The 26700-nt window shown below is 39.6% G+C and overlaps 2 protein-coding genes across 2 annotated transcripts in view; both read right to left on the reverse strand.

Moving 5' to 3' along the window:
* Positions 1–8475: 8475 nt before the first annotated feature.
* The window catches only part of DDB2 (damaged DNA binding 2), a 32744-nt gene continuing 14519 nt past the window's right edge, over positions 8476–26700 (reverse strand). Inside the window, exons 9-11 of the mRNA XM_077366266.1 lie at positions 16879–17127; positions 16609–16805; positions 8476–9261 (exon numbers count right to left, since the gene is read on the reverse strand). Coding sequence (XP_077222381.1) covers positions 9057–9261; positions 16609–16805; positions 16879–17127 — 651 coding nt within the window. The 3' untranslated portion in view covers positions 8476–9056. The remainder of the gene's footprint in view (positions 9262–16608; positions 16806–16878; positions 17128–26700) is intronic.
* Positions 10716–14438, reverse strand: LOC143856164 (uncharacterized). Its single transcript, XM_077366267.1, has 2 exons — positions 11895–14438; positions 10716–11788 (listed from the first exon to the last, which is right to left on the reverse strand). The coding sequence occupies exon 1, from the start codon at positions 13223–13225 to the stop codon at positions 11945–11947; it is 1281 nt and encodes a 426-aa protein (XP_077222382.1). The 5' UTR covers positions 13226–14438; the 3' UTR covers positions 10716–11788; positions 11895–11944.

The following is a 26700-nucleotide window of genomic DNA, read 5'->3' on the forward strand; positions in this document are numbered from 1 at the left end:
ATTGTCACACCTACATTTCAAGTACGCTTGCTTGATATGACAAAGCATGATGATGTATCTATTAATTTAATAGCTAAGAAGATGCAATTTAAGTTTGATAAGTATTGGAAGGAATGCAATGTGATGTTTGCTATTGCAGTGGTTTTAGATCCCATGTATAAGATTGAATATCTTAGCTTTATGTATAATGAAATTTTTTCCAAGGATGAAGCTAAAGCACAAGTTTCATGTATTAAGCGGGAGACATTTGCAATTTATGCTGTGTATGTATCCACTTACAATTCAAGGCAAAAGCGTGTTGTACACTCAGTGGAAAAAGAGCCAGAAGTGGATAGTGGAACTTGTAGTAGTGAGAGAAGGATTTCTAATATGAAAACATATTTTTCAAGATGAATGCAGCGAAAATCAGAGTTTGAACAATACTTGGAAGAAAAAAATCATCCCACTAATGACTTCGATATTTTGAGTTGGCAGAAAATTAACAGCTCAAAATATCCGCTACTTTCTCAGATGGGTCGTGATATCTTGGCCATTCATGTATCTACGGTTCCTTCAGAGTCAACTTTTAGCACTGGAAGTAGAGTTCTTGATAATTATCGAAGTTTATTGAGTCCTGGCGTTGTGCAAGCATTAGTGTAACACTCAAGATTGGCTACGAGATGATACATGTGGAGAGAATATGAATGAAGAAGTTGAAGTCTACCAACATGAAAATGATATTGAAATCATTGAATCGGGTAATTAATAACTCATTTGCTTTGATAAGTATGAATATATTTGAAAAATTCGTATGTATTTTGATTCCTTTTTTTAAGGCCTCACCGAACCTCTACAAATTCCGTAGCATGTAACAATCTTGCCATATCTATACCATATTTTGAGATGGGGTAACTTTCATATGTGAATTTTTAATCATGTATGTTATTTTTAATCATGTTTCAAGAACAAAGACTCACATATTCCTTTTATGCTTTGCTAAATAGTTGAGTGATCATCTTTTCTTTCTGGTTGCAGAGTTGAATGATGTGTTAGGCGTCGTTATGTGTTCATCGCTCCGGAGCTTGATGACTAAGATTGAAAGCCTCACCTCTGTTTTGTTCGGCTCTATTATGATGTTACAAATTAAATTCAGGTTTTCATTTTTGTAGAATGACTCTCTTTTTGCATTTCAAACTCTCTTATATGTGTCACAGTTGCAGTTGTGATTATGTGTCACGGTTGCAGTTGTGATTTTGTTAGTTGTGATTATGGGTCACGGTTACAATTGTGGTTATGTTAGATGAAATGCCACAAAGATGGAGCATTCCTTTTCTTTTGTGTTGAATGTTCAAGAACGATTGACTCGGTCCACTGCATTTTTCTTATTTTTTAATTTGAAGTTGATCATTCTAAATGGTTAGCTATAACACTATGACACTTTCTAATAGTCTAACTGCATCTAGATAAAGGACAATTATATGCAAGCAAACTAAAGTCATAATTCACTAAGATGAGAAATTTGTGAGGTCAGTCTCTTCTAGTTCTAGTTCACTTTATGTAAGTTTTAAATTTTCAATGCTTTCGACTCTAGATTGCCTTCTTTTGACACTTTATGTGCACGTTTTACTCTATTTGACACTTTCTTTTGATTAGATGTAATATATGCCCATGTCCTCATGAGGAGAAATCATATACCACTTCTGCAAATGTGAGTTTTTCAAGATATCCCAACATGTCAGTGGAATAAGACTTCTTGACACAATTATAGTTGATTCTGAATCAAGATAAGTGTGTACTCTCTGATTCTTTCCTCTAATTTTTACGGTGAGTTAGCAATTTGATGCTCTTTCGATACACTTATAAATTATAATTGTATCATAAATTTAAAAAAATGTGTTCTTTGAAGCACTCCTTTGATATATATATATATATATATATATATATATATATATATATATATATATATATATATATATATATATATATATTATGGTGATGAGAGCTTCACATTTTGGTGCTTCCAAAGCTTACATACTTTTCTTGATTTAGGATCTTATTGTTAGAGTATGTGCCCTAAAAGCCAGTATATTTCGCAAGTTAATCAATAAAAGTTTCTTTTTATGATAATTAATGGGTAACTATAAGTTAAATATGTGTGGCATGCTACTTGTTATTGACACGTATTTGTCCTTAGGTAGCAAAGTAGGAAACCCATGCTCATGAATTCACAGATCCTAGGGAGCAAGGAGATATGGGATTCTGGTTCTTTGCAGACCTTAATAGTTCCTAGTTGGGGTTGAAGTTTGACACCTCTTTTTGTATACAACTAGCATCTATCTTGCCAACATGCACGAGATGTGGAGTGACTTATCTCAATCACTCGGGTAGTGGACCCTAAGCAAGATAGAATGGGTCTGATAATGAGGTTGCGTACTGAACGGGATAATATTAGAATAGCTTGTGGACATGAGATAGTTGAGCTATTCAACCAGACAGAACCATTTTCATGTTCTTTGACCTGAGGGGTCATATTGGTCTGTTGGCGAGTCTCTCATTCTTGGTCTATCTAACCGTGATTCTCTTGGAGTCATTAGAGGATAGTGGTGGAGTGTTGGACAAACCTTCAAAGTCAATAGTGATGCCCGACATGGAATTCTCCACCTATTTCATAGGATAACATCTACGGTTTTGGTCAGAGCAATAGGCTTTGAAAAATACCTAGCCAGGTGGATTTGATAAAATGTTTATCAAAAGAATTTCACAAAATAAGTTTTGAAATGTTTTCAGCAAATGCATTTGCGGGCCAACACTGCTTGACTGAAAGGTATACCGTGAGTGAGCCCAGGGGATAGTTGATATTCACCCCCATAGGACTCAACTAAGTAGATGTGAACTTGGATAAAGGACTTGCACATTTGATGTGATTAGGGGTATGATGATTTGATGATTATCTTTAGGGTTACGTCTCGATAGAAGCCACTGACTCAATGCGATTGTAGCATTGGCTACGGAGCAATAATCGCAGTGGGGCCCACTTGTGGGTTCTGCAGGATCTACCGTTGAATCCCTCCTACGATCCCACTCACTACTTGATTGACCTATTATTATTATCTATTAGATAGAAGTTCCGCATTTATTTGGTTGCTTACACGAACTAGTTCCGTGGCATTGGATGCATTGAAAGGATATATACAATGTATATATTTATATGCACTATGGAATACATTGGGAATACCATAATGGTTAAGTATAAACCATAAGGGTATTTTAGAAATTATACAAAAATATGGATGGAGCTTTTTATCCCATTGGATGGGAGAAAATATGTTTATTTAATTAAAAGAATTAAATAAATAATTATGAGTTTAGCTTATAGACTGGTTTTACTAAAACAGTCATAACTTACTCATCTCTGGTCAAAAACTAATGTGTAGTACTCGTTTCGAAGGATTTTTGAAAGATCTACTACAACTTTGTAGTTTATGATCTTTTCTAATTCGGTCATTTACTTGTCCAAAAATAATGTCGAAATTTGACCTATAGGCTTATAGCGGGAATGTTGAAAAAGGAAACAATGTGTGAGATATTTTTGGGATTATTTTTATCCAATTAAGCAACCACGTTTTTTACTTGGAAAAAACTCAATTTAGGAATTTCTAAAAGTCCAAGAATTTTTAAAAACACCCCCACATTGTTTGGTTTCTATTTTGAAAAAGCCAACTAGCTTGTTTTCAAATTAGAGCATCTAATTGTAGCTAGTTTCCATGTTTTGTGAGATTTCTCTAGAAGCTTTCGGTTGTGTATATGGAAATTGAGAACTCTATAAATACAAGACAAAGGAATGGAATTTGCAAGAGCTCTTCCATAATTTCATGTGTTGAAAATTGGTAGAGACATCCCAAAGTCTTTTTCTTCTTCTTCAATTCCATCAACTAGTTTTGTCTTTTCTAAGTCAAAGACAAACATCCAACAAAGCTCCATTGAAGTAAATACATATTCCCACATTTTAATCTGATTTAGATCAGGTTAAAAAGTAAACAAAGAGTTGTTTACAAGAACATTTGTGCAAAGAAATGAATCAATCGGTTCAACTTGCGGTTTTGCATCGATTAGATCGTTGACGGATTTTTCGAAGAGTAAATCACGCAGACGTTTTTCTTCTCATCAGTAAAATAAGGTATTTATATTTATGTTTATTAAATCACATTAAAATCAATTTGTCCCTTGGAATCCTGGGTTAGAGCAAAATTTTATTCTACATGGTTTATTCTTCCGTAACGTGTAGCAATTTTGCTCGGAATTTAACAACCAATCTAACACTCATTGTTACATCCAGGTTAAACAATCTTAACAAGCAAGAGCGTAGGAATAGCGTGAACTGGTGATCAACTTTGAGCATAGGAATGGCGTTAACTTTGAATTGTTGCGAAAATGTCAGTGTTGTGCTATTATGCTACATCTTTCATCAGTTATACTACTTATTAGTTATTAGTCTACTTTGTGCTACTCGTTAGTTTCCTTTGTCAAGTATTTTGTTTATTGTAGCTTCTATAGTTGCTACCTAACCTTTGTGATGTTGTCTTAAAAAAATTAGTGAATTGATGTCTTTGTAGGTCTAGGTTTAAGTGAACTGCCGTCATAAAAAAAAAATTGAATAAAGCCAAAGACGACGATATGAAAAAACCCAACCCGGCCCTACCCGGCCCGAGAAACTACCTCAGGTAGGGCCGGGTTTAAGAATCCTGGGTTTTCCAAAAAGAAGACCCGACCCGACCCGACCCAAGATAGTTTCTTGGGTAGGGTAGGGTTTTAGAAAACCCGACCCGCCCAACCCGAGTTGCAACCCTACTAGCAACCTATGAATAAGAAGAATCGATGGCAAAGAAACAGATTTCAAGCTCGTCAGATTGTCTTTGGTTCCCAAAGGAGCTAGATGCGCCTCTTTTGCACAAGGCTATCTAGGCAGATAGCTTGAGTGAACTTGATGCCCTACTATTTTCAGAGGTCTATCATCTTTTGACTCTACTTCCAGAATTTGTTGCTTTTGAGCCTTTGGGGGTGAATCTAGAGGTTTCTTTGTTTCTGATGGCCGTTCTGTCATTTGAGAATGAGCAACATCTTTACACTCATTTTTATTTTGTTCCATTGGCTCTGCTTGATGGTTGTTTCTTTGTTTTCCATTGACTGTTCCATTTTCTTTCGTTTTCGCTTCACAGTTATCATTGGTTGAATCCAAGTAATTACTACCTTCAGTATCTGAGTCTTCTTCCTGAGTTCTGTCTAGTAAAGAGTAGACGTTCTTCAAGGGAATTTCGCTATGTTAGATTTGTGTGCTTTCAAGGTCCGGAGTTTGCTCTTGTGCGATAGTGCCTTCTTTTTCTTTACCTTTGGTAGCTCCAAAGCTAGTAGGTCTTCATTCTTTGCGGTACTTTAATTCTTTCGCTCTCTTTTCTTGGGCAAGCTTCAGAGGAGTCACTAAAATTCTTCCGTTGTCGCAGCTTCTGTGTCGAAAATCATATTCAACCTTGTGGAATTGGGGCCCTTTTGAAGTGTGGATTGTTGTTTCTTCAGAAATTCCATACCGTCTTCCACACACAACCGAGCAAAATTTAATCGTGAACCTTCGGACGTTGGAGAGTCCATGTATAAAGACTTGCCAAGGTTGCTTCCTATTTTGCTTATACCCTTTGCACTCTAAAATCGAAGAGGAGAGCCCAGTAGACGGATCCAGATGGGAATCGAAGTAAGAACAAGTTTTTTCACGAGGATTCTGGATGTCCACCTTCATAGTATACGGGGCCGGCCAGCGTATGAATGATATGTTGCTTCAAGAACTTGGTAACAATCCTCTTGGCAGCTAAATTTGAACAGAAAAATTCCATTACTGAGAGTAAATAGCCGCAATTCTCCATGAAGTTTCCACTTCTTTAAGAGAATGTCCTTCAAGGCCCAAAAGTAGGGGCGTTTGCCTAGAAAATACCTCACAAGACAATTATCCCACCGTCTCCCTAATTCTTTGATCTCATCTTCATCGAATGCGATGATGGAAGTTCCTTCTATGTCTTTCTCTGGTTCTATAAATTCCAGAGCCGAAGCTTGGTGGCTCTTGTTCTTGGCAAACAAAGCACTCCATGTCCAAATGGGAAGGTATACTTCTGGGTTTTGTACTTTATTATTTCCTTCCAAGATTTTTTCAGGATTTGAAGTTTGAAGAACATAATTTTCCTACTCACCTCAAATTTCGTTTAAATTTTTCGGGGTTGGGATGTTCCTGGTGAGATTTGCCTTTCGCCAGGAATTTTGACAGCTTGTGGGCCCTGCTATAAAGGCGGTTTCCTTGAAACCATTGCCGGCGCCCCTTGGTTTTGCCTTTCTGCTGGATTTTCTACTTCTGTGCAACTAAGCCTGTTTGCATGAATTTGGACATTTTCTTTTTGACCTTTTTGACCTTGCCCAAGACTTTTCATTTCGAGGGTTGTGTTCAACCTTGCGTTTCCGAGGGCAGGGGTGGAGGGAATAGCAGTGCTAAGTTTTTCTTCCAGGTATTCTGCTAAGGTTGGGGACGCTGGTGGTGGCTTTTCTTCCAATGTTAGTTGGGGCATTACTTTTCTGTGGTTGGGTCTTTTTATTCCTGCTGGAGGATTTTTCTGTCAATTTTTCATTTCGAAGAACTGGAGAAACGTTTGTGGGCTTTTCCTCCAGAGGTACTGCCAGTGTTGGGGCTACCGGTTGGTGCTTAACTTCTCCATTGCCCTCTATTGGACAAGAGACGTCTTGTTATTGTAAACTATCATATTTGGCCATCTCCTTTAGCCTTTGAAACCTCTCTGCAATTTCGGGACTGGGGCAACTTCCATCATTTGCTCACTGAAATTTTTCCAGGATTTAGGGTCATCCTTCCGGGGGGCGAGATCTGGTATTTGTATTTTTGTTTTTACTCTTTGGAGAAGAGCTCTGATCTTTTGATAGCAATTCGTTCATCTAGTTACGCGTGGCCATGGAATCTGTGATTTCTACAAGAGAAAAAACCCGAGCAAACCCTCTCAAAACTCCCACCCCTTTTCATTCTCCGTGAAGAACGTAAACCCTAATCTCCTTTGAAACCTGAAACCCACATAGACAGATCTTCTTGGAAGCTTCTAGGAGAACATGGACGAGCAGGGTTTTGACACAGGGAGAAAAGAACAGGAAAACAGAGCAGATAGAGAAGAGACTATTTTCACTGTGAGGGAGAGAGAGAGAGAGAGCAAATAAACCGTTTTCTCAAAGAAACAAAATTACCTCTAAGAGAACATAAATATAAATCCCTCCCTCGATCAGTGCTCACCATCACATCCTCGACATTCACAAGCTCCACCGATGCCAAAAAAAAAAACCCTAAATCCTCTATTTTTTTTTGCCTTGGAAGAGTCGAAGAGAGAACCCCCAAACTATCATATGTTTTTTTGGGAAATGATATCTGCGCGAAAGTGTTTTGATAAACATGTGCTCCACTAGTATGTCGTGTAGTATTTAAATAGCTTTAAGAGTTTTTTGAGAACCGTAATATCCTCTAACATACTACACGACAGACAAGTGGAGCTCCTGTTTATCAAAATACTCTGGCGCTGATATCATTTCCCATTTTTTAATCATACTTACTATAAATACACACACTTTATGTGAGAGTATTCTGTCATTTTCTATGATGTAGGGGTATTTTAGTTCATTTTTCATGAGATAAAGGTATTTTGGTCATTTAGTATGAGATTTGAGTATTTTAGTTACTTTCTAAAACTTAGGATATTATGGTCATTTTGGATGACATTGGTATTTTGATCATTTTTAATGAGATAGGAGTATTTTGGTCAATTCTCATACAATGTAAGTGCTTTAAGATTTTTTTTTGTTATTTTTAGGATTTTGTAAAATTCTAGTTTATAGTTTTCATTTTTTATCCCGAGTACGTGAAATTCCATCTTTCATCTACAATTTCAGTTGCTCATTTTCTAGGTTAAAGTCAAAAGTTAGCATTAATTTTGTCCGAGACTGTTCTTCAACAGAAGCTGCTGAATAACTTCTTATTCTCGAATAATTTCTGCCCCCAAAAAATTATCTTCCAATATAAATGGCCCATAAAGAAAACAAAATATATGGTAAAAAAGGCACCCCGGGGATAGCTACCCAAGGGACAATTATCCCTGTGCTGGGCAGGCCAATTATAACCGTTATGTGCAAATAGTATTTAACATTACATGCATCTGAATGTAAGATTATGCGAATACTTTCTAGAGGGATCCAAAGCGGCCTTGAGGCACACAATTTCATCATGTGATGACCTTTGTCCGAAGATTGTTAATATTAGGGGAGTTCACCCCTAATCGCACAGATTAAGTTAGGTTTCAACTCGACCAAGCTGTCACGCCAGACTGAAGCATTCCTTTTTAACATTGTGGTGTTCTCAGTACCCTGCTTGTGCTTAGCCTACCAAAGTAAATGCAAACATGAGACGTTGGAGTTTTCAATTGCTGACTTTACTAATGTCATAAAAAAACTGAAATAGTACAAGTATGAGCTGAAAGTACGAATTGCTAAGAACTGGGTCACAAGACATTATCAATCTCTACAAAGATGTAGTAGCAACAGACATTAAGGGATTGATGTACAAAATTCTGCATTGTCATCTCTTGTAAACCATCTGTAATCAAACAGAATACAGTTTAGCAACTTTACAGAGACACAACACAGACAAAACTCCATGACTGTACCAAAAACTTACAAGAACCCTTTGCAATCAAAAGGAAGAGAAAAGAGGAGCAGAAGTCCAAATCATAAGTAGGGTCCCGTAACAAAAAGTAGAAAATATGTTAGTTTTGAGCTCAAAAGCTTTGAGAAACACCGAGTCTATCCAAAGTCTTAAGGAGTTCCCTAAACACCCAACCAAACCATGAGCCTTGAGCTTGAATTTTCATTCCCTCATCTTAGTTTTTGACCTAAGTCAGACTGATCCAAGCCTTTGCTAATATGGGCCCCTTGATTCATGTCTCCTGAGTTTTGACTTCACAGGCTTGGCGTGTACGTACCAACCCCCTTGCCTTTCAATAAGTTGATTTTGATTCATATCTCTTTAGTTTCGACTTCTTAGACTTGGGGGTGTGTGTATCAAAATCATTGTCACTTCCGTCATCAACCTTTTTATTGGATTTCTTACCGCTCGGTCCACAAACCGATACCTTGAACTTCCTTTCCTCCTTTCCTTGCACAGATTCAGCGTTCTCTTTGGGCCTCCAAATGAAAATAGACCTGACAGTATTAACAAAAGAAGAATAAATGTACATTAGATTAGCCATGCAAACAACAAAACCATTCATATATTCTAATCCATGGTGGAGTTGATTCTAGAAGCAATCTTCCATTTTCAAGTCAGCCAATTGAAAGAATTGGACCTATAGAGATATAATAAGTCAATTAACAATGCATTGATGCTCAACTTGATGATTTTTTATGGCTCTGTTTCTTTCGTCATAAATTGGGTGTGAAATTTGTTTATGCCCATTTTAAACTTTTAAAAGGATCCTACGGAAAATACTAAGCCCGGCTACGCCTACTGCTCCAAGACTAGGACTCCCTACATTTCACACAGAGTTAGGGGCCGTATCCCTAAAATCAGGCCAGTTGGACAATCCTAACAGCTCAATATGAAAAGGTCTGCTTGGAAATCCAATGTTGACAGTTGTCCATTAATGACCAGATGGCTAAGAAGCCACATGGCCATGAATTTGGGGCTACAGCCATCTAGTTGGTGCCCCAGCAGATCAACGGCTCTGATAACCAGCTCTGATCGCCATCACATGTGCCTCCAGGAAATCAAGTGTCATCTGGGTAACTAACAGTGAAGTTCGTTTAGTTATTTGATATATATATATATATATATATATATATATATATATATATATATATATATATAGGAAATGGTTAGTGAGCAGCTGCTCAGATAAGCTTATCTGAGCATAGCTCAGAAACCATAGAGGGGCCCGCATTTTGGGGGTGAGAAGAGAGAGAGAGAGAGCGGTTTCTACACACGTGTAGATAAGTTATCTACACACTAGCTTAAAATACAGTGGAGGGCACATTGTTTGGGTGATCCAAACCATTCATTTGATTGGCCCTCACATAGATAGGGTGTCCATAAAAAAATCAGCTCCATTGGATCATCCCAACCCTACGATTTGTTGAGGTAAAATGGACGTGTATAAACCTTCACAAATCTGTCCATTTTTTGCCTCCACGGTTCGAATGGTTATGATGATCCTATGGAGCTGATTTTTTGTGGACACCCTATCTATGTGAGGGCCATCAAATGAATGGTTTGGATCACCCAAACAATGTGGGCCTCCACTGTATTTTAAGCTAGTGTGTAGATAACTTATCTACACATGTATGTAGAAACCGTTTTCTCATATATATATATATATATATATATATATATATATATATATGGGAGAGGTGAGCGTACTCGGTCGAGTAGATAAGCTTATCTACTCGGTCGGGTTAAAAACAGTGGGGGACCACATTTTTTGGGTGATCCAAACCATTCATTTGAAAGACCCTTACCTAGATAGGGTGTCCACAAGAAATCAGCCTCATAGGATCATCCTAACCCATCCAACAGTGGAGGGGAAAATGGGCAGATTTGTGGACAAACTGTGTTTGTCCATTTTTTTCCCATTTTTCCCTCCACATTTGGATGGGTTAGGATGATCCTATGGGGCTGATTTTTTGTTGACACCCTATCTAGGTAAGGGCCTTTCAAATGAATGGTTTGGATCACCCAAAAAATGTGGGCCCCCACTGTTTTTAACCCGACCGAGTAGATAAGCTTATCTACTCGACCAAGTACGCTCACTTTTCCCTATATATATATATGAGGAAAATGATTGTAAGCTTGAGCGCTATGAAGCACGGGTGCGGGTGCGACACGACACGGGTCCGTGATTTTCCAAAACACTTGGGTGCGGGTGCGTTGAATATTATAATATTTTTTATTAAAAAAAAATTAAAAAATAGGAAAGCAATCTAATAACAATAACATCACCATTCACCAAAATGGAAAATTCTAATATTACTCTTCATTTCATACGTGATTAAGTTCATCATTAAAGCACCAAAATAACATAAAGCACCAAAATAACATAAAGTACCAATGCATCATCAATCCTAGAAGTCAGTCGCTTCTCCAATATCGACAACATCGTCCTCTACGTCGTCGGTAAAAACAATGGACTCCAACTCCGGCTCATCCAAAGAAAGACTAGCAACTTCAAGAACCCCTACATCCTCGAAGGAATCAAATGTATCTCCACCTATGTCCCACATCTTTGTCTCTCCTTGCTTATATTGTGGAGTTTGTCTTGAGAGAAGCCGAAGATTGCTATGAACGAAAACCAAATCTTCAGCTCGTTGTGGAGTTATCTTGTTCCTCTTGAGAGAATGCACAAAAGAGTAAGTGCTCCAATTCCTCTCGGCACAAGATGACGATGAAGGTTGCATAAGAATCTTCAAAGCTATGCTTTGAAGCATAGGGGCACATGTACCATGGACGGCCTACCACTCATGAGGCTTGATAGTGAACCGTTCATTGATGGAATCAACATCATTGAATAATCCGGACTTCATGGAGAATTGTGCGAACTCCACATTAGCTCTTGTGCGGTCCGAGGAATTGGTGAAGTACCTCTTGAAGCACTTCATCCTCTCGGTATAAATTTCTGCATCCTTATGTGGAGGCACCCGACTTGAATCTTCACTAAGCCATTGCTCACTATAATACCTTTAAGAAAGAAAAACTAATTTAGCTTCAAATTTCAAGTCAAAAGTTAGAACTTAGAAATAAACATAAATAACTAATAATCCAAATAAATTTAAAGTCACCTAACCTTGGATTCAATGAATGAGCCAAGCAATGAAGTGAAGTGTTGCTCTTGTTCTAACGAGCAACAAGAATCTCGTGCACCACGTCAAAAAATTTGGACTCTTCTTTCCTCTTTCCTTCCTTCCTATATATTGCCGCCCTTACTTTCTCTATCATGGTATCCCACAAATCATAAACTAAGTGAAGGCAAGACGTATCCGTGTCACACTCTCTAAGCATGTCATAGATAGGGGATGTAAATGCGAGTATGTAGTCGATAGAATCCCACCATACGTCATCCAACACCTTCTCTTTTACAAACCTCGTTTTTCCCATGCCATCCTCCCTATAACAAGTCCATTTGTCGTTAATAACCATTGCTTGAAGACCTTGCTTTAAGAGTTTCAATCTCTTAAGCATAACAATAACACTCGCAAATCGAGTCTCCGCCACGGAAAGCAACTTCAAAGTGTTGAACTCGTTGAATATGGCTAGTCTCAAGGAATGATTCATTATGAAATTCTTAATAATGCTAGCATCTCCCGAAACATCCGTTATCCAACTACATTCGTCATATGTAACTTGATTTGCTTCCACATTCTTTGCCGCACATATGTTCTTCAAAGCAAGGTTGAGGGTGTGCACCACACATGGGGTCCAAAAGATGGAAGAAAATTGTGCCTCAATAAGTTGCCCGACCGCCTTGCAATTTGCGGCGTTCTCGGTAATTACTTGGACAACATTTTCATGCCCAACTTCCATAATTACCTCCTTCAACAAGTTGGCAATGAAATGTTTGTCCTTTGTCTCCCCCGAACAATCTACCGCCTTTAGAAACATAGGCCTACCCTCGGTTACCGCCATAAAGTTAATGAGAGGCCGCCTTTGTGAGTCACTCCATCCATCACTAACAATGCTCACCCCTTTATCCTTCCATGTCTCTCTAAGGGGTTGCAACAACCTCTCAACATTTGCCCTCTCTTTTTGTAGTAGAGTTGTTCTTAGCAAGTTGTACCCCGAAGGCAAATAACCAGAAATTGGATTGTTAGCCGCATAAGAGTATGAACACGCATAGTGTGGGTTCCTTGCTAGATGAAATGGCAAGCCACCGGAGTAAAACATCCGAGCAATCACGCCATGTAGGTGATCGCGGGCCGCCATGTTAAATGCCTTTTCAATAGCACTCACACTTCCACTTGGACCACTTGTCTTCCTCCTCTTTAGATCAAAACTTGGAGGGACAAACATACTACTTGGGTAACTCAATGATCCACTACTTGATGATGGCGGCAATGGCACTCTCTTGGGAGCATTTTGCTTCATAGCCTCCTTGCATTCTTCCTCCAACCTTTGCATTCCGAGTAGGTCATTTGCTTTCACCTTAGGACACGCTCTGATTCCTTATCCTGATACCTTCAACAAGTGCGCTGTAACCCTTGTGTATGAGCTATTCCAACTCTTATGACAAATTCCATTCCCATCTTACATTCCCTCCACCCTTAGGATCTTTATCAAATCTAGTGGCATACCTTCATAAGGGCTTCGAGAGGTCTTCATCATTAGAAGTAGAAGGTGGTGCATTTGTGGCTTGGGCGGCACTACTAGCCCCGGATGAAGACATTCTATTAAAAGAACAAACACAAATTTAGTAAGCAAATAAGATTATTGGACTCCCAATCGGTTGTCACAAGACTCATAATCTTATATCTTGATAGTCTAAAGTCTAAACCCCTAATTGAGAGCCCAAATCAAGTTATTGGAGTCAAAATTAAACATAATTTTGACTCCTAAAATCAGTTTTAGGCTCCCAATCGATTGTCACAATCTTAAATTAACATGGCCCTAAAGGGTAAAGGATAAAGCCCTAACGACCTAACCCCTCTAATTGAGCCCAAAACGGATTTTGGGTGTCAAAATTAAACATAATTTTTGACTCCTAAAATCAGTTTTGGGCTCCCAATCGATTGTCACAATCTTAAATTAACATGGCCCTAAAGGGGAAAGGCTAAAGCCCTAACGACCTAACCCCTCTAATTGAGCCCAAAACGAATTTTGGGGGTCAAAATTAAACATAATTTTTTACTCCTAAAATCAGTTTGGGCTCCCAATCGATTGTTACAATCGTAAATTAGCATGGCCCTAAAGGGTAACGGGCTAAAGGCTAAAGCCCTAATGACCAAACCCCTCTAATTGAGCCCTAAAGGGCTCCCAATTGAATATCACAATCTCAAATTAACATGGCCTAAAAGCTCACAATTGGAAATTTGGGATTAGGGCTTTAGGCCCTAAAGCCCTAAATCCCAAATTCCCAATTGTGACCTCCAAACTGAAAATCAGTTTAGGGCTTCAAAATCACAATCCATTTTAAGATTATGCCAACCGATTGTGAGCTCCAAATTGATTTTTATGTGACTCACAATCGGTTAGGGCTTTAGGCTATTTTTTAGGGCAAATCACAAATAAAATAATGCAAATCACAAATAAAAATAAAGGAAAGAGAGAAAGAGAGTAGAGATATAAAAAAAAGAGTAGAGAGAGATACAAAGAGAAAGAGAGAAGTAGAGAGAGATAGTACCTTTAAGTAGGGTTAGGTTAGGGCTCCGACGGTGGCGGAGGCGGCGGTAGTAGTTGCAGGGAGAGAGGAGAAACCGAGAGGGAGAGGAGAAAATGAGAGAAGCCCGAGAGAGTGTGAGAGAGGAGAGTTGCAAGGAGAGAGAGAGAAAGAGAGAGACGCAGAGAGAGAGGAGACGCGGAGTGAGAGAGAGAGAGAGTTGCAGACGAGAGAGGGTGAGGCCATGAGGGACGAGACAGAGAGGGTGAGGGAGAGAGTTGCGTGAGTGTGAGTGAGGGGGTTTGGGTTTTAAAACCCCTTTTATATAATTTAAACACCCCCCCCCCAAATTGCTATTGGCAGCCTCTTTTTTTTGTTTTTTTTTTAAACACTTAAAAACGTGTCGGGTGCGTCGGGGTGCGCACCCCAACCGCACCAAACCGTAAAAATTAGAAAAAAAAAAGGTTTTTAAATCGGGTGCGCACCCGACACGCACCTAGGAAGCACCCGAGCGCACCCGTGTCGGATACGCACCCGATACGGGTACGCGGGCCATTTTGAAGCACTCGTGCTTCAGAGCTTGAGCGCACCAAGCTTAGGTGAGCTTGAGGGCGCAAAACTCATGAGTCCCACATTTTTTGTGGGGATCCAAACCATTCATTTGCAAGGCCTCATCATAGATAGGGTGTGTACCAAAAATCAGCTCCATTGGATCATCCTAACCCCTCCAAAGGCGGAGGGGAAAATGGGCAGATTTGTGGCAAACGGTGTCTGTCTATTTTGCCCTCCACTTTTGGATGGGTTAGGATGATCCTATGGAGCTGATTTTTTATACACACCCTATCTATGTAAGGGCCTTTCAAATGAATGCTTTGGATCATCCTAACAATGTGGGCCCACATGAGTTTTGGGCCCTCAAGCTCACCAAAGCTTGGTGCGCTCAAGCTATATATATATATATCAACTGCTCAGATAAGCTTATCTGAGCATAGCTCACAAACCATAGGGGGGCCCACATTTTGGGGGTGATATATATATATATATATATATATATATATATATATATATATATATATAGAGAGAGAGAGAGAGAGAGAGAGAGACAGAGAGAAAAATGTTTCTGCACTGCAGCACAGGGAGTTCCCTGCGTTGTAGCGCGTTATAACCGCCTCCCATTGGTCACTTTTGTGGCCCCGCAAAGTAAGACCCGCTAAACGAACCAATGGGGGGCGTTATAAACACGCTACGGCTGCAGCGCAGAAACACTTTCCTCACCAAACTTATGGTGAGCTTAAGCGCCCCAATCACATGGGTCCCACATTTTATGTGGTGATCCAAACCATTCATTTGCAAGGCCCTATCATAGATAGGGTGTATCCCAAAAATCAGCTCCATAGGATCATCCTAACCGGGCAGATTTGTGGACAAATAATGTCTGTCCATTTTGACCTCCACAAATGGATGGGTTAGGATGATCCTATGGAGCTGATTTTTGGTACACGCCCCATCTATGTAAGGGCCTTTCAAATGAATGCTTTGGATCATCCTAACAAAGTAGGCCCCAATGTGATTGGGCGCTTAAGCTCACCATAAGTTTGGTGAGCTTAAGCTCACCAACACTTTCCTCATATATATATATATATATATATATATATATATATATATATATATATATATATATGAGAGAGAACGGTTTCTACACACAAGTGTAGACAAGTTATCTACACACTAGCTTAAAATATAGTGGGGGCCCACATTGTTTGCGTGATCCAAAGCATTCATTTGATGGGCCCTCGCATAGATAGGGTGTCCATAAAAAATCAGCTTCATAGGATCATCCTAACCCTTCGAACCATAAAGGTAAAAAATGGACAGATTTGTGAAGGTTTATACACGTCCATTTTATCTCCACAAATCGTAGGTTGGGATGATCATATGGAGCTGATTTTTTGTGGACACCCTATCTATGTGAGGGCCAATCAAATGAATGGTTTGGATCACCCAAACAATATGCCTTCCACTGTATTTTAAGCTAGTGTGTAGATAACTTATCTACACTTGTGTGTAGAAACCATTTTCTATATATATATATATATATATATATATATATATATATATATATATAGTGAATTGGACAGGTTTTTTCAAAAAGCTAGAATAGAGTAAAATTAGTCGATAGTATTTGAACCTTGAGCTCCCAGACGCCATGATATCATCTCGAGGATGTAGCTTATTCACAGGACTGATAGTCGTAATGTTTGGTTCCATCACCTCGGCAACAAGTTGCCCTGTGCTGGTGTCTATGAAATCAATGGGATGCAACGCAACTCCATTATAGTTCTCACTTATGTAACGACCAATAACTGCAAGAGACTCTGAAGGATCCTGTAATTGTCAAACATTTAGATCCAAAGATGCATGGAAGTTTTCTGTGACTATAAATATGAAAACAAATCACCTTTGGATCCCACTCAGCTCGGAAACAGGTCAAATGCCGGTGGAAATCATGGCTGTGCACAATCTCTCTGCTTGGGGACTCCAAATTTCCAAAGATAGAATCCCATACTCGAATGCGGTTGTCTTGAGAAGTAGTTAAAATTTTGCTCCCAGTCAGTGGAGAGAAATATGCAGAGTTTACAACACGGCCGTGAGCCATGCTGCTCAGTGAAAATCCAGCTTCCAATCGACGCATATCCCAAATACGTGCCTGGGAGGGGGAAAAACCATTACTGCATGGTAATAATCATTACAGGTGTATTCTCAAAAAAAATAACCATTACAAGTGTACTCCAAAAAAAAAATCATTACTAGTGTAAAGTAAAATAGCTCAACAATGAAGACAGCTAAGGAAGAAAACCAAACATGTATAGATTCATAAACACAAGTGTACTCCTATGGAAATGATTTATGGAGTAAGGCCTATTTACGTTGTGGCCCAACAAAAGAACGGTTAGGATCATCCTATGAAGTGTGCCCCACTGTAATTTTTGCAAACATACCGTACTTCACGTGGACATATAAAATCCATTATATATAAGGAAAGAGTCATGGACTGCATCGACAACCATTATCTAAAGGAAAGAATAATGGATGACAAATATACAATCCAACATCTAATGGGTAACAAAAGCCAGTACTTACCACTTGTGCTAAAGTTTAGATCTACATCTTCAGAGGTCTCGGGAACAATAATTGGTTGGAACAGTACACTTACAAACAGAACACTTGAATGCATTTTTACTACCTACATCTCATTGTTCGTGCAATTTACTGAGCTGAAGCCGAAATCCATGCAGCTTTGGTCTTAAATTGCAACCACAAAGCCGTTCTATAGAACCACTGTTGGTGCTTTCAGATGTCAAGAGTGCTGTCAAGTTTCTTTTCATACCTGGTTATGGATTGAGTAAAGAACAATCTTCCAAAAGTTCTGCAATTGCAAGTCCAAAATGACAACTGGTCTTCATTAGAACTCAGCTCTTGCACATGTGTTTCACTTGCTCTTGTTGCTGACAAGTGTTAGGCCCTTGCTTGATTTGTCTTGTAAATTGAACAGGGTCAGTGAGCTCACATTTCTGAACATTTTTGCAGTCTCAGTTCCCATGTGTGAGCACAAATTCTTGCAAGCCCTTATTTCATGCCAGAATATACTAAAAGTAATTACATGTATTATGGCTTGATAGTTGGTAATTGAAAATGTTGCATTAAAGAACATAGCTACTACCAGTCCAGGTGGTGCATGTGCTAAAATACAGTGCAGAGTCTCTAGCTCAATTGTATATTTTCAGCTTAGTAATGAAAGCTGACTAGTGAATATGACCGATTGATCATCCATTTTCAGGAATAGATTTCAAAGCCTAGGAGTACATTGGAGAAAAGGCTGCAAAGCACACCAAGTCCCTTCCCTTAAGTATGCAGACTTTTCAAGAAAAGGAGTGAGAAAGGCATATGAGAGATGAGTATGAGTAGTGCATTACACACATCAGTCCCAAGACACTCTTCGTGTGTGTATGGTGATAGAGAGATGGAGATCCCCAAGTTCCATCGAGGAATGCCAGATGACGAGATCTTTGCTTGGAAGAGCATCGTTAAGGAATTTTTCCAAGTCCAAAGAGTTCATCCAGAGCGTTAAGTACCTTTGGCCACTTCCAAATTCCGTGGCGAGGCTCGTATATGGTGGCATAGCTTACTACATCGTCGACGGGAGATTGACGATCCTCTGATCCAAACATGGGAGGAGATGAGGAAGGTACTTGAGCTTGAGCTGATTCCATACTACTATCCGTGTCTGGTGCGACAGAGGTCTGGGATCCAAGAGTGCATTCCATCGCCAGCACCACCAATACTACGCGTCACTCCGCCTACTCCTGTTAAAGCACCAGTAAGATGCATTTGATGTGGTATGCTTGACCATAGTTGCCAGGTCGGGAAACGGAAGCGTGAAACGGAAACGTGAAACGGAAACGTGAAACGCTTGAAAAAAATCAAAGGAGAAACGTGAAACGCGTTTTCTTGAAACCTTTTCCCTCTTTTTACCAATATATTGACCTAATTTTTTACTTGTAACAGCCCACTTTAGAGTATTTATGGCTCCTCTTTTTCACTAGATGGGGTAGTCCCAGCAAACTATTGGGGCTAATACTTTATGCGGGTAAGTGATATATTCACCCCATTTTCTTACTTGGAACAGCCCCCTTTAGTGTATTTATGACTCATCTTTTACACTAGATGGGGTTGTCCCCAGTAATTTAATCTCTGCTTAAACCATCTTGTCCTTTTTAGTATTTAAAGAGCTGTCAAAAGGCATTACATTTCCCCAAAAAAGGCTCTCAAAAGCCGATTGAAGAAGAAAAGACAGCTGTGCAAATCAAAATATGGTTGTGATGTATTGCCCCTTTTGTTTACTGGGGACAGCCCCACCTAGCATAAAAGATGAGCCATAAATACACTAAAGGGGGCTGCTCCAAGTAAAAAAATGGGACGAATATTTTTAATATCTAAAGAACAGTCAAAAGGTTATTACATTTCCCAAAAAAGCTCTCACAGCTCACAAGCCAAATAAAAGAAGAAAAGACAGCAAAATATGGTTGTGATGTATAGCCCTTTTCGTTTACCGAGGACAGCCCCATCTAGTGTAAAAAATGAGTCATAAATACACTAAAGGGGTTGTTCCAAGTAAAAACTGGGGTGAATATCTAACTTCCCTACATAAAGTATTCGCACTTCTTTTTAATGGGACAGCCCCATCTAGTGTAAAAGAGGAGTCATGATTCATGAATACACTAAAGGGGGCTGTTCCAAGTAAAAAATGAGGTGAATATATCACTAAACTTTTTTCAACAAAACCCCAACTCTGCCATCTCTCTCTCTCTCTCTCTCTCTCTCTCTCTCTCTCTCTCTCTCATTAGCACCGGCCGAGCCGCCGAGAACTGAAGAAAGAAGAAGGGCAAAATGACCTCTCTCTCTCTCTCTCTCTCTCTCTCTCTCTCTCTCTCTCTCTCTCTCTCTCTCTCTCTCCGCCATACGTTTTACATCCGTTTCCCAAGAGTTTCCAGCACGTTTCTCAGGAGTTTCCAGCACGTTTCCCATCCGTTTCAAGGTTTTTTTCATTGCGTATCGTTTCCGTTTTGGAAACGCGTTTCCCACTTTGCCCCAACGTTTCCTGCATCTATGTGCTTGACCATGATATGTGGAGCCGCCCGACTCGATGTCCACCTCCACCGATGGCCGCTACCATTGAAGCTGATGATGACAGACAGCCAGAGTTTCAAGATGCCGGCGAGGAGACCATTATTCTAGAGCCAGACACGGACGGTGATGAGCTTGGAACTAGGGTTGATGATGAAGCTAGTAATGAGCCTATTGTTGGTGATGTTGTGGTTGAGACGGAGCATACAAAGACGGAGCATATAGAGAGCAATGTGGCTGAGGAAAGTGATTCCTTGACCCCCATAAACACAAATAAAGAGCATGAGTATACCGATGTAGTAGATAGTCCCATACCATAGTCACAAAGGAGATTTTGGCAGACATTGTTCATGTAGATATGGTGCTGCCTATGAATATTACACTTGACAAGGGCGGGATCTTTTATGCGCTTACCTCGAGTGGCCATTTACAATCGATGATTGGCCTGGGCCGGGTTACCACTATTCCATTATGCCACACTTGCCAGGATGGACCGCTTTTGATGGCCTATATAAAAGGCGACTTCGACGGCCTTCTATTCCTATTGCAAGAGTGGATCATTTTACGTATATGACAGGCAGATTACCACAACAGCATGGCTGAAAGGGAACTCGGAGACGAGTTCTTTCAAGCAACCCCTTAGGGTAGTTTGTTTTTATTTCATACGGTGGCTAATTTTTCTCATTTCTTGTCTTTAGTGGCCTTTTCCATTGGTAGGGGTAGTTTGGTTATTTTGTGGTTTAGTTGTCTTTTTGGGTCATTTTGGCTTAGTTAGAATATACTTGTCTTTTACATTGTAGGGCAACTTTATATAAGCCCATTGCCCTCTCATTTTGTAGTAGCTTTGGATTTGAATTTAAAAATTGAAAGGGAATCCCAGCATAGGGAAATTGGAGTGAAAATTTCCTTCTTGGAAGGAGCTTCTTCGTATTTTCATGGAGATTGGAGGATTGTGAGCTGAATTTCCAGCTTTTTTCTTCAAATTCCAGCATATTCTTCCTTGTTAAGCAAGGATTTCCATCAAGATCAATGATTCAACGTCCCATCGCTGAATCTACATACAATTTTTTAAAGAAAATCCAAAAAAGAAACCAGATCAGCCACAATTGGAGCGATTCCATTTCCTCTGCATCTCATGTATCCAAGTCCACTTCAATGAAGCAGGAATCGTCATTCAGAGTGGGGAATCGCGATTCCGAATTGGGAATCGAGTCAATTCCTCAAAAATCAAGAATCATGGTTCAGATTCATGGGAATTGCAGTTTTGATTTTGGGAATCACGATTCCAAAATTTTGGAAATCGAAGTTTTAGGAAGGTGGGAATCGTGGTTTTACACAACAGGATTCGCGTTTTTTTGCTAATGGGAATCGGGGTTTTACATCGACAAGAATCGCGAATTATGTTTTACGGAAATCTCGTCTCCCATTTTAGGAGAATCACTGAGAACCGCGATTCCCAATTGTTAGGTTTTTGGATATGTTTTAAACAAAAATTACAAAATGTGCCATCTTCTTTCTCTGTTATTTTATTTTTTTAAAGGGTTGTCTCGTCTTTTTAGTTTTAAAACCCTAACTATATAAGTAAGAGATTTCTCTCTTCTTCACTTTCACCCTAACCCTACTATCTCCCTCTCCACTCTGGCCGTTTTCCACTCTCCGGCATCTCACTCTCCAGCGTCTCACTCTCCGGCGGATCTCTGGCTAAGGGAAGAAGCGGCAGAAGAAGAAAAGGTTAGTGGGTTTTTTTTCATTTTTTCGCTTGATTTTTCGTTTTCCTTTGCCTTTAAAAATTAAACAACACTACCAAGTTTTGATATTTGCACAAGGCATCGTGTCTTTTCTGTTTGGAGATTGTAGGAATTTTTTGGAAAAGTCTGGAAAGGAAAAATATTTCTAAATTTTCCTACTGATTTTTAGTTTTTTACTGAGAAAAACTTAACTTGAATCATTTTCCTCTAAATTTTGGAAAGAAAAAAAATTATGGAGAAGAGATTTCCATCAGAAATGTTTTACTTGCAAATCCAAACAGGGCTTTAGTATTACAGGAGTTTTTTCTTTTACTTTTTATAGTCCTGTATTTTTTAAAAAGTATTGTACGGACCACATTTCCAAACCGTCCATGTGATGGGCCATATTGTGCCCAAAAAAGCATTTCTATAGGATCATCTCAACCATCTGCATGATCCAAAGTTCCAAACCGTCCATGTGATGGGCCATATTGTGCCCAAAAAATCATTCTATAGGATCAACCCAACCCTCTGACTGCATAGTATGGATACCTCTTTAGATCAGAGGGCTAGGATCATCTTATGGAGATGATTTTTGGGGACCAACCTATTAAAATCACATGGACGTTTGGACTTCGGATCATCCTATGATGTGGTCCGTAGACTCCGTAGTCCGTACAGTACTTTTTGAAAAATAAGGGACTATAAGGTCTGTAAGTAGTTAAAGAAAAGAAAAGACAAGATGAACTATGCAATTATCAAAACTTTAAAACATGGTTGTCCTGAAGCTGAACTGCTGATATCATTTTCCTTTTTTTATCATTTTCAAACAAGGCATTAGTAGTTAAAGAACTGTTGGATTTTTTTTTGCTTATGCTTCTCATGTAAGATGACTTCGTTAGTTGATAGTTGATACTTGGTACTTGTTAGGTTAGTTTAGTTTGTCAGTTATTGTTCTTTTACTTCCATGCTTATGTTTCAGTTTCTTACCACAATGTAACTAAGAATTGTTTATACGTAGTTATGTACAGGAGTGGACATGGTTCTGGTTCAACCCGAAGAATCGAACCGAACCGGCCTATTTGGTTTGGTTCGGTTCTGGGTTTGGGATCCTAGAACCGAGAACCAAGTAGGATCATATCCCCCCCCCCCCCCCCCCCCAAATCGGATAAAATCACCCTCCCCCAAAACGGTTTTCGTGAGAAAAAAATGCTTTAGACTTTACACTTGCTGCTTGAGGATAAATTCACCCCACTTAATGTTTTGCTTTGCCTTTTAAAGTTTTAATCGTAAGTTATTAAAAACGAATAAAATCTCAATCGTTATGGGTAAACCTAGAACCGAACTGAACCGATCAAGTTCGATTCGGTTCCGGTTTAGTTCGGTTCCAAAGATATATGGTTCGGTTCTGGTTCCAAATTCTAGGAACCGATTGCATATGGTTCGGTTCTGGGTATACCCCGGAACCGAACCGAACCATGTCCACCCCTAGTTATGTACATCAAGCGTTATAAACTTATTATCAAAATAGATCCTGTATTTTTTTATGGATTTTCCTGTAATAGGATTTTTTGTTTTAGAACTCACACTCAACTCTCAATCATCCAAATTCCAAAACATATAGGGTGGAGAGTGGGATGGCTCAAGCTGACAATGGTTTGTTGGCATGGATCAATGGGTTGACTTCCGTGGAAGTCATTAATCTTGGCAGCGTGGGACTATGCACCTTACCCTTTCTTGCCTCTATTCGTGTTGATTAGGGTTTGATTCGGGCCGCAATCAGATTCTGGGATCCCGACATGCACGTCTTTTGTTTTGGAATGCAAGAGCTTTGCCCGATTCATGAAGATGTTTGCACGATGCTCAAAATTTCCGACGATGGTCCCTTATTCAAGCCTTCCTTTAAGCATGGCTATGATAACGCATTGAGCCATCTGATTAGCGTGCCAAAGAAGTCCGTAACTCACTACCGTGATTCGCGTGGTATCTTCATGCCCAAGCCAGGAGAAACCTTCTCACAAATACGCTACTGGATGAGAAGTATCGATGGTGCCATGGAAATGCCAAAGCACTATGTGCTTATCCAACTTTTCTCTTTCCGTCGGACTTGATCCCTTCATATTTTGTCAACTTGGTCGATCAAGTTCGTCAATGTCCACGTGCAAATCTATCTCCTACTATCTTGGCCAAACTTTTTGATAACCTAGATAGTGCTTGCTGATCTCCTAGATCTGACTTTTTAGGAAGTTCCGTCATTCTTTATGTAAGTATATGATGATTTATGGAACATTGCTGGTATGTTCTTGATCATGGATAATTATTCTGGACTTTCTTTTTTATTTAGGTCTGGTTAGTGGATAAATTACAAATTTTGGCTCCACCTTCACCGAAAAGCCCTTGGTTGATGAATTTAAATACTAGGAAGGTGTTGGTTTCGAATCCCGCCAGTTGGGCTATATGGCTTGAGGGTCGCGGAAGTATGGACATTGAATACTCTCCCATGGTTGCTGATTCGCTCTGCAGTCCTTGAGACTTTTGATCAAAAGTGCATTCGGATAATGGGTTTTCAGAGCACTTCCTTTTACCTGCCTCAGCGGATCCTTCGACAGTACTATGGAGCCCAGCATCACATAGCGACGACGGATGTTGTAGACAGTTGACAGGGTTAGGATGATCCTATAGGGCTGATTTTTTGTATACACTCTATCCATGGAAGGGCCTTCCAAATGAATGCTTTGGAACCCCAAAAAATGTGGGGCCACATGTGTTTTTGAGCTATAGCTTAGATATGTGGCCCCACATTTTTTGGGGATCCAAAGCATTCGTTTGGAAGGCCCTTCCATGGATAGGGTGTGTACCCTTTCGGCCTGAACCCTTGAAAATGAAGATAGTGACTGAGATTGCTAGTGATTGGAATCGGCGAACCATTGTCACCCTTGAGAAGGAAACCACCTCGGTCATTGGAGAGGCGAATAAGTATTTTGGGAATGGTTTGGAACTGGTGACGAAACTGGTGCTGCTGGGAGCGGTGCTAGGGTGTGATTGATTTCTATTTGATAATGTATTTTGCGGGACGAGTATCAAGTCTATGTAATGGTTAATTATGTAATCCCCAGATGTTTCATAGTAAAATATTCTACTATTATACTCCGACAATGTTAAGTAAATTTTAATCTTATGATACTTCTTTAATGCTTGACTTGAAGCCTAATTGATTGTGCATCATTTATGTCATTATGTTACTTAATTCTTTTTTAATATATTGCCCCTTGTATCTTTGTAATGTTTCATGTATATTACAGTTTTCTATTTTTATGCTTGACTTGTCACATCTTTCATTTGGGGCGCCTTAATCAAACAAAGCACGCACTCACAGCATACTTGCATTTTTGCATTGCACTACGTCCCTCTTACCCCCAGGAATTCCCCCACAATAATACGGTCTGTTGGATGTTCCATTGGATTGGACTTTGCAAAAGGGATACCCAACTCTTAGCCTCGTACCCAATTGGGTATAAAAATGGACCTCGCACCAACAGGTATATTGGATCGGAGACCATGCTAAGGGAAACTGAGCCTACCAATGCATGCATGCATGCAAAGGACTTATAATAGGGAAGCCAACCCTGCTTTAAGTCATCACTCACATTGCGAACTAAAAGTTATGTTTCATTCAAAAGATCTATCATACTTAGAAAAATAGGCAATTGATAAAAGATGGACGAGACTGTGGACCACGAAATTCACGATGAGGAATTTGAACATGGAGTTGATGACTATGTTTTTGAAGGGGACCTAGAATACTACTATGATGAGGAAGAAGACCTAGATGAAGATTATGATGACATAGTGTTGAATCCGACAGCATGGTTGGAGACAGTACTATGGGTCCACATAATTCAGGGAAAAGAAAGTTGGGCCAGGACATGAGGGAACAAGGAAATTCCAATGCAAGCAGTGTAAGAAGGTGTTTACTGGGTCTCATACAAGGGTGCGCGCACACCTTATGGGGTCACCGAAAGGTAAAAGTCAGGGAATTCAATATTGCATTGTAGTTGCAAAAGACAAAGAATTACAAGAGAATATCAAAAGACAAGTTCAATGAGCGGAGAATTTACTCGGGAGAATGCCACTGAAGAAATCACAGCTAGACGTGCCTGGCAAGGCTTCCACATCTGTGGGGTCAAGTAAGGCTGCTGAATCACCAATTGTAATGTCTTTCAAATCAGCGCAGAGAAACGATGTTGACCAAAAAGTAATGAGACTTTTGGCCGCTTGTGGAATTCCTTTTAACGCCCTCCGATCTCTTTATTTTCAAGAAATGATGACTGCAGCCGCTTCGGTGCCGGGATACAAGTTGCCTTCGTATGAAAAGGCAAGAACTACTTTATTGGACCATGCAAATGAACATGTGACCAGGGATTTAGGTGTTTTGAAAGAAAAATGGCCTGGACATGGGGTTTCTATTGTTTCCGATGGATGGACGGATGTGAGGAACGAAGCGTTGATTAATGTGTTGGCATCGAATATGTTTGGTTCGATATTTCTCTATGCACACGACTTCTCTGCCGTGGAGAAGTCAGGAAAAAATATTGCGAAGTTTTTGCTAGAAGTCATTCAAGAAGTAGGGTCGTTCAATGTAGTGCAAGTTGTGACCGTTAATGCAGCCAATTGCAAGCTTGTTGGGACCAAGGTTTAAAGGTTTATAAACACATATTTTCGTCTCCTTGTGTTGTTCATACATTAAATCTGATCTTCAAAGACTTGGCTAAATGTGAAAAACAATTTTGGATTAGAGAGACTTATCGTTCCTGCAAAGTCATCAAATACATCACCAATCATTCGCAGGCTCTTGCTATATTTAGAAG

Source organism: Tasmannia lanceolata, unplaced genomic scaffold, assembly GCF_043159265.1.
Source record: "Tasmannia lanceolata isolate RefF3 unplaced genomic scaffold, GAP_Taslan_0.1 ptg000023l, whole genome shotgun sequence".
Taxonomy (NCBI): Eukaryota; Viridiplantae; Streptophyta; class Magnoliopsida; order Canellales; family Winteraceae; genus Tasmannia; species Tasmannia lanceolata.

Bases quoted from the DNA above. Each gene is read 5' to 3' on its own strand.
- LOC143856164 (XM_077366267.1), bottom strand. From the start codon at position 13,225: ATGCAAAGGTTGGAGGAAGAATGCAAGGAGGCTATGAAGCAAAATGCT.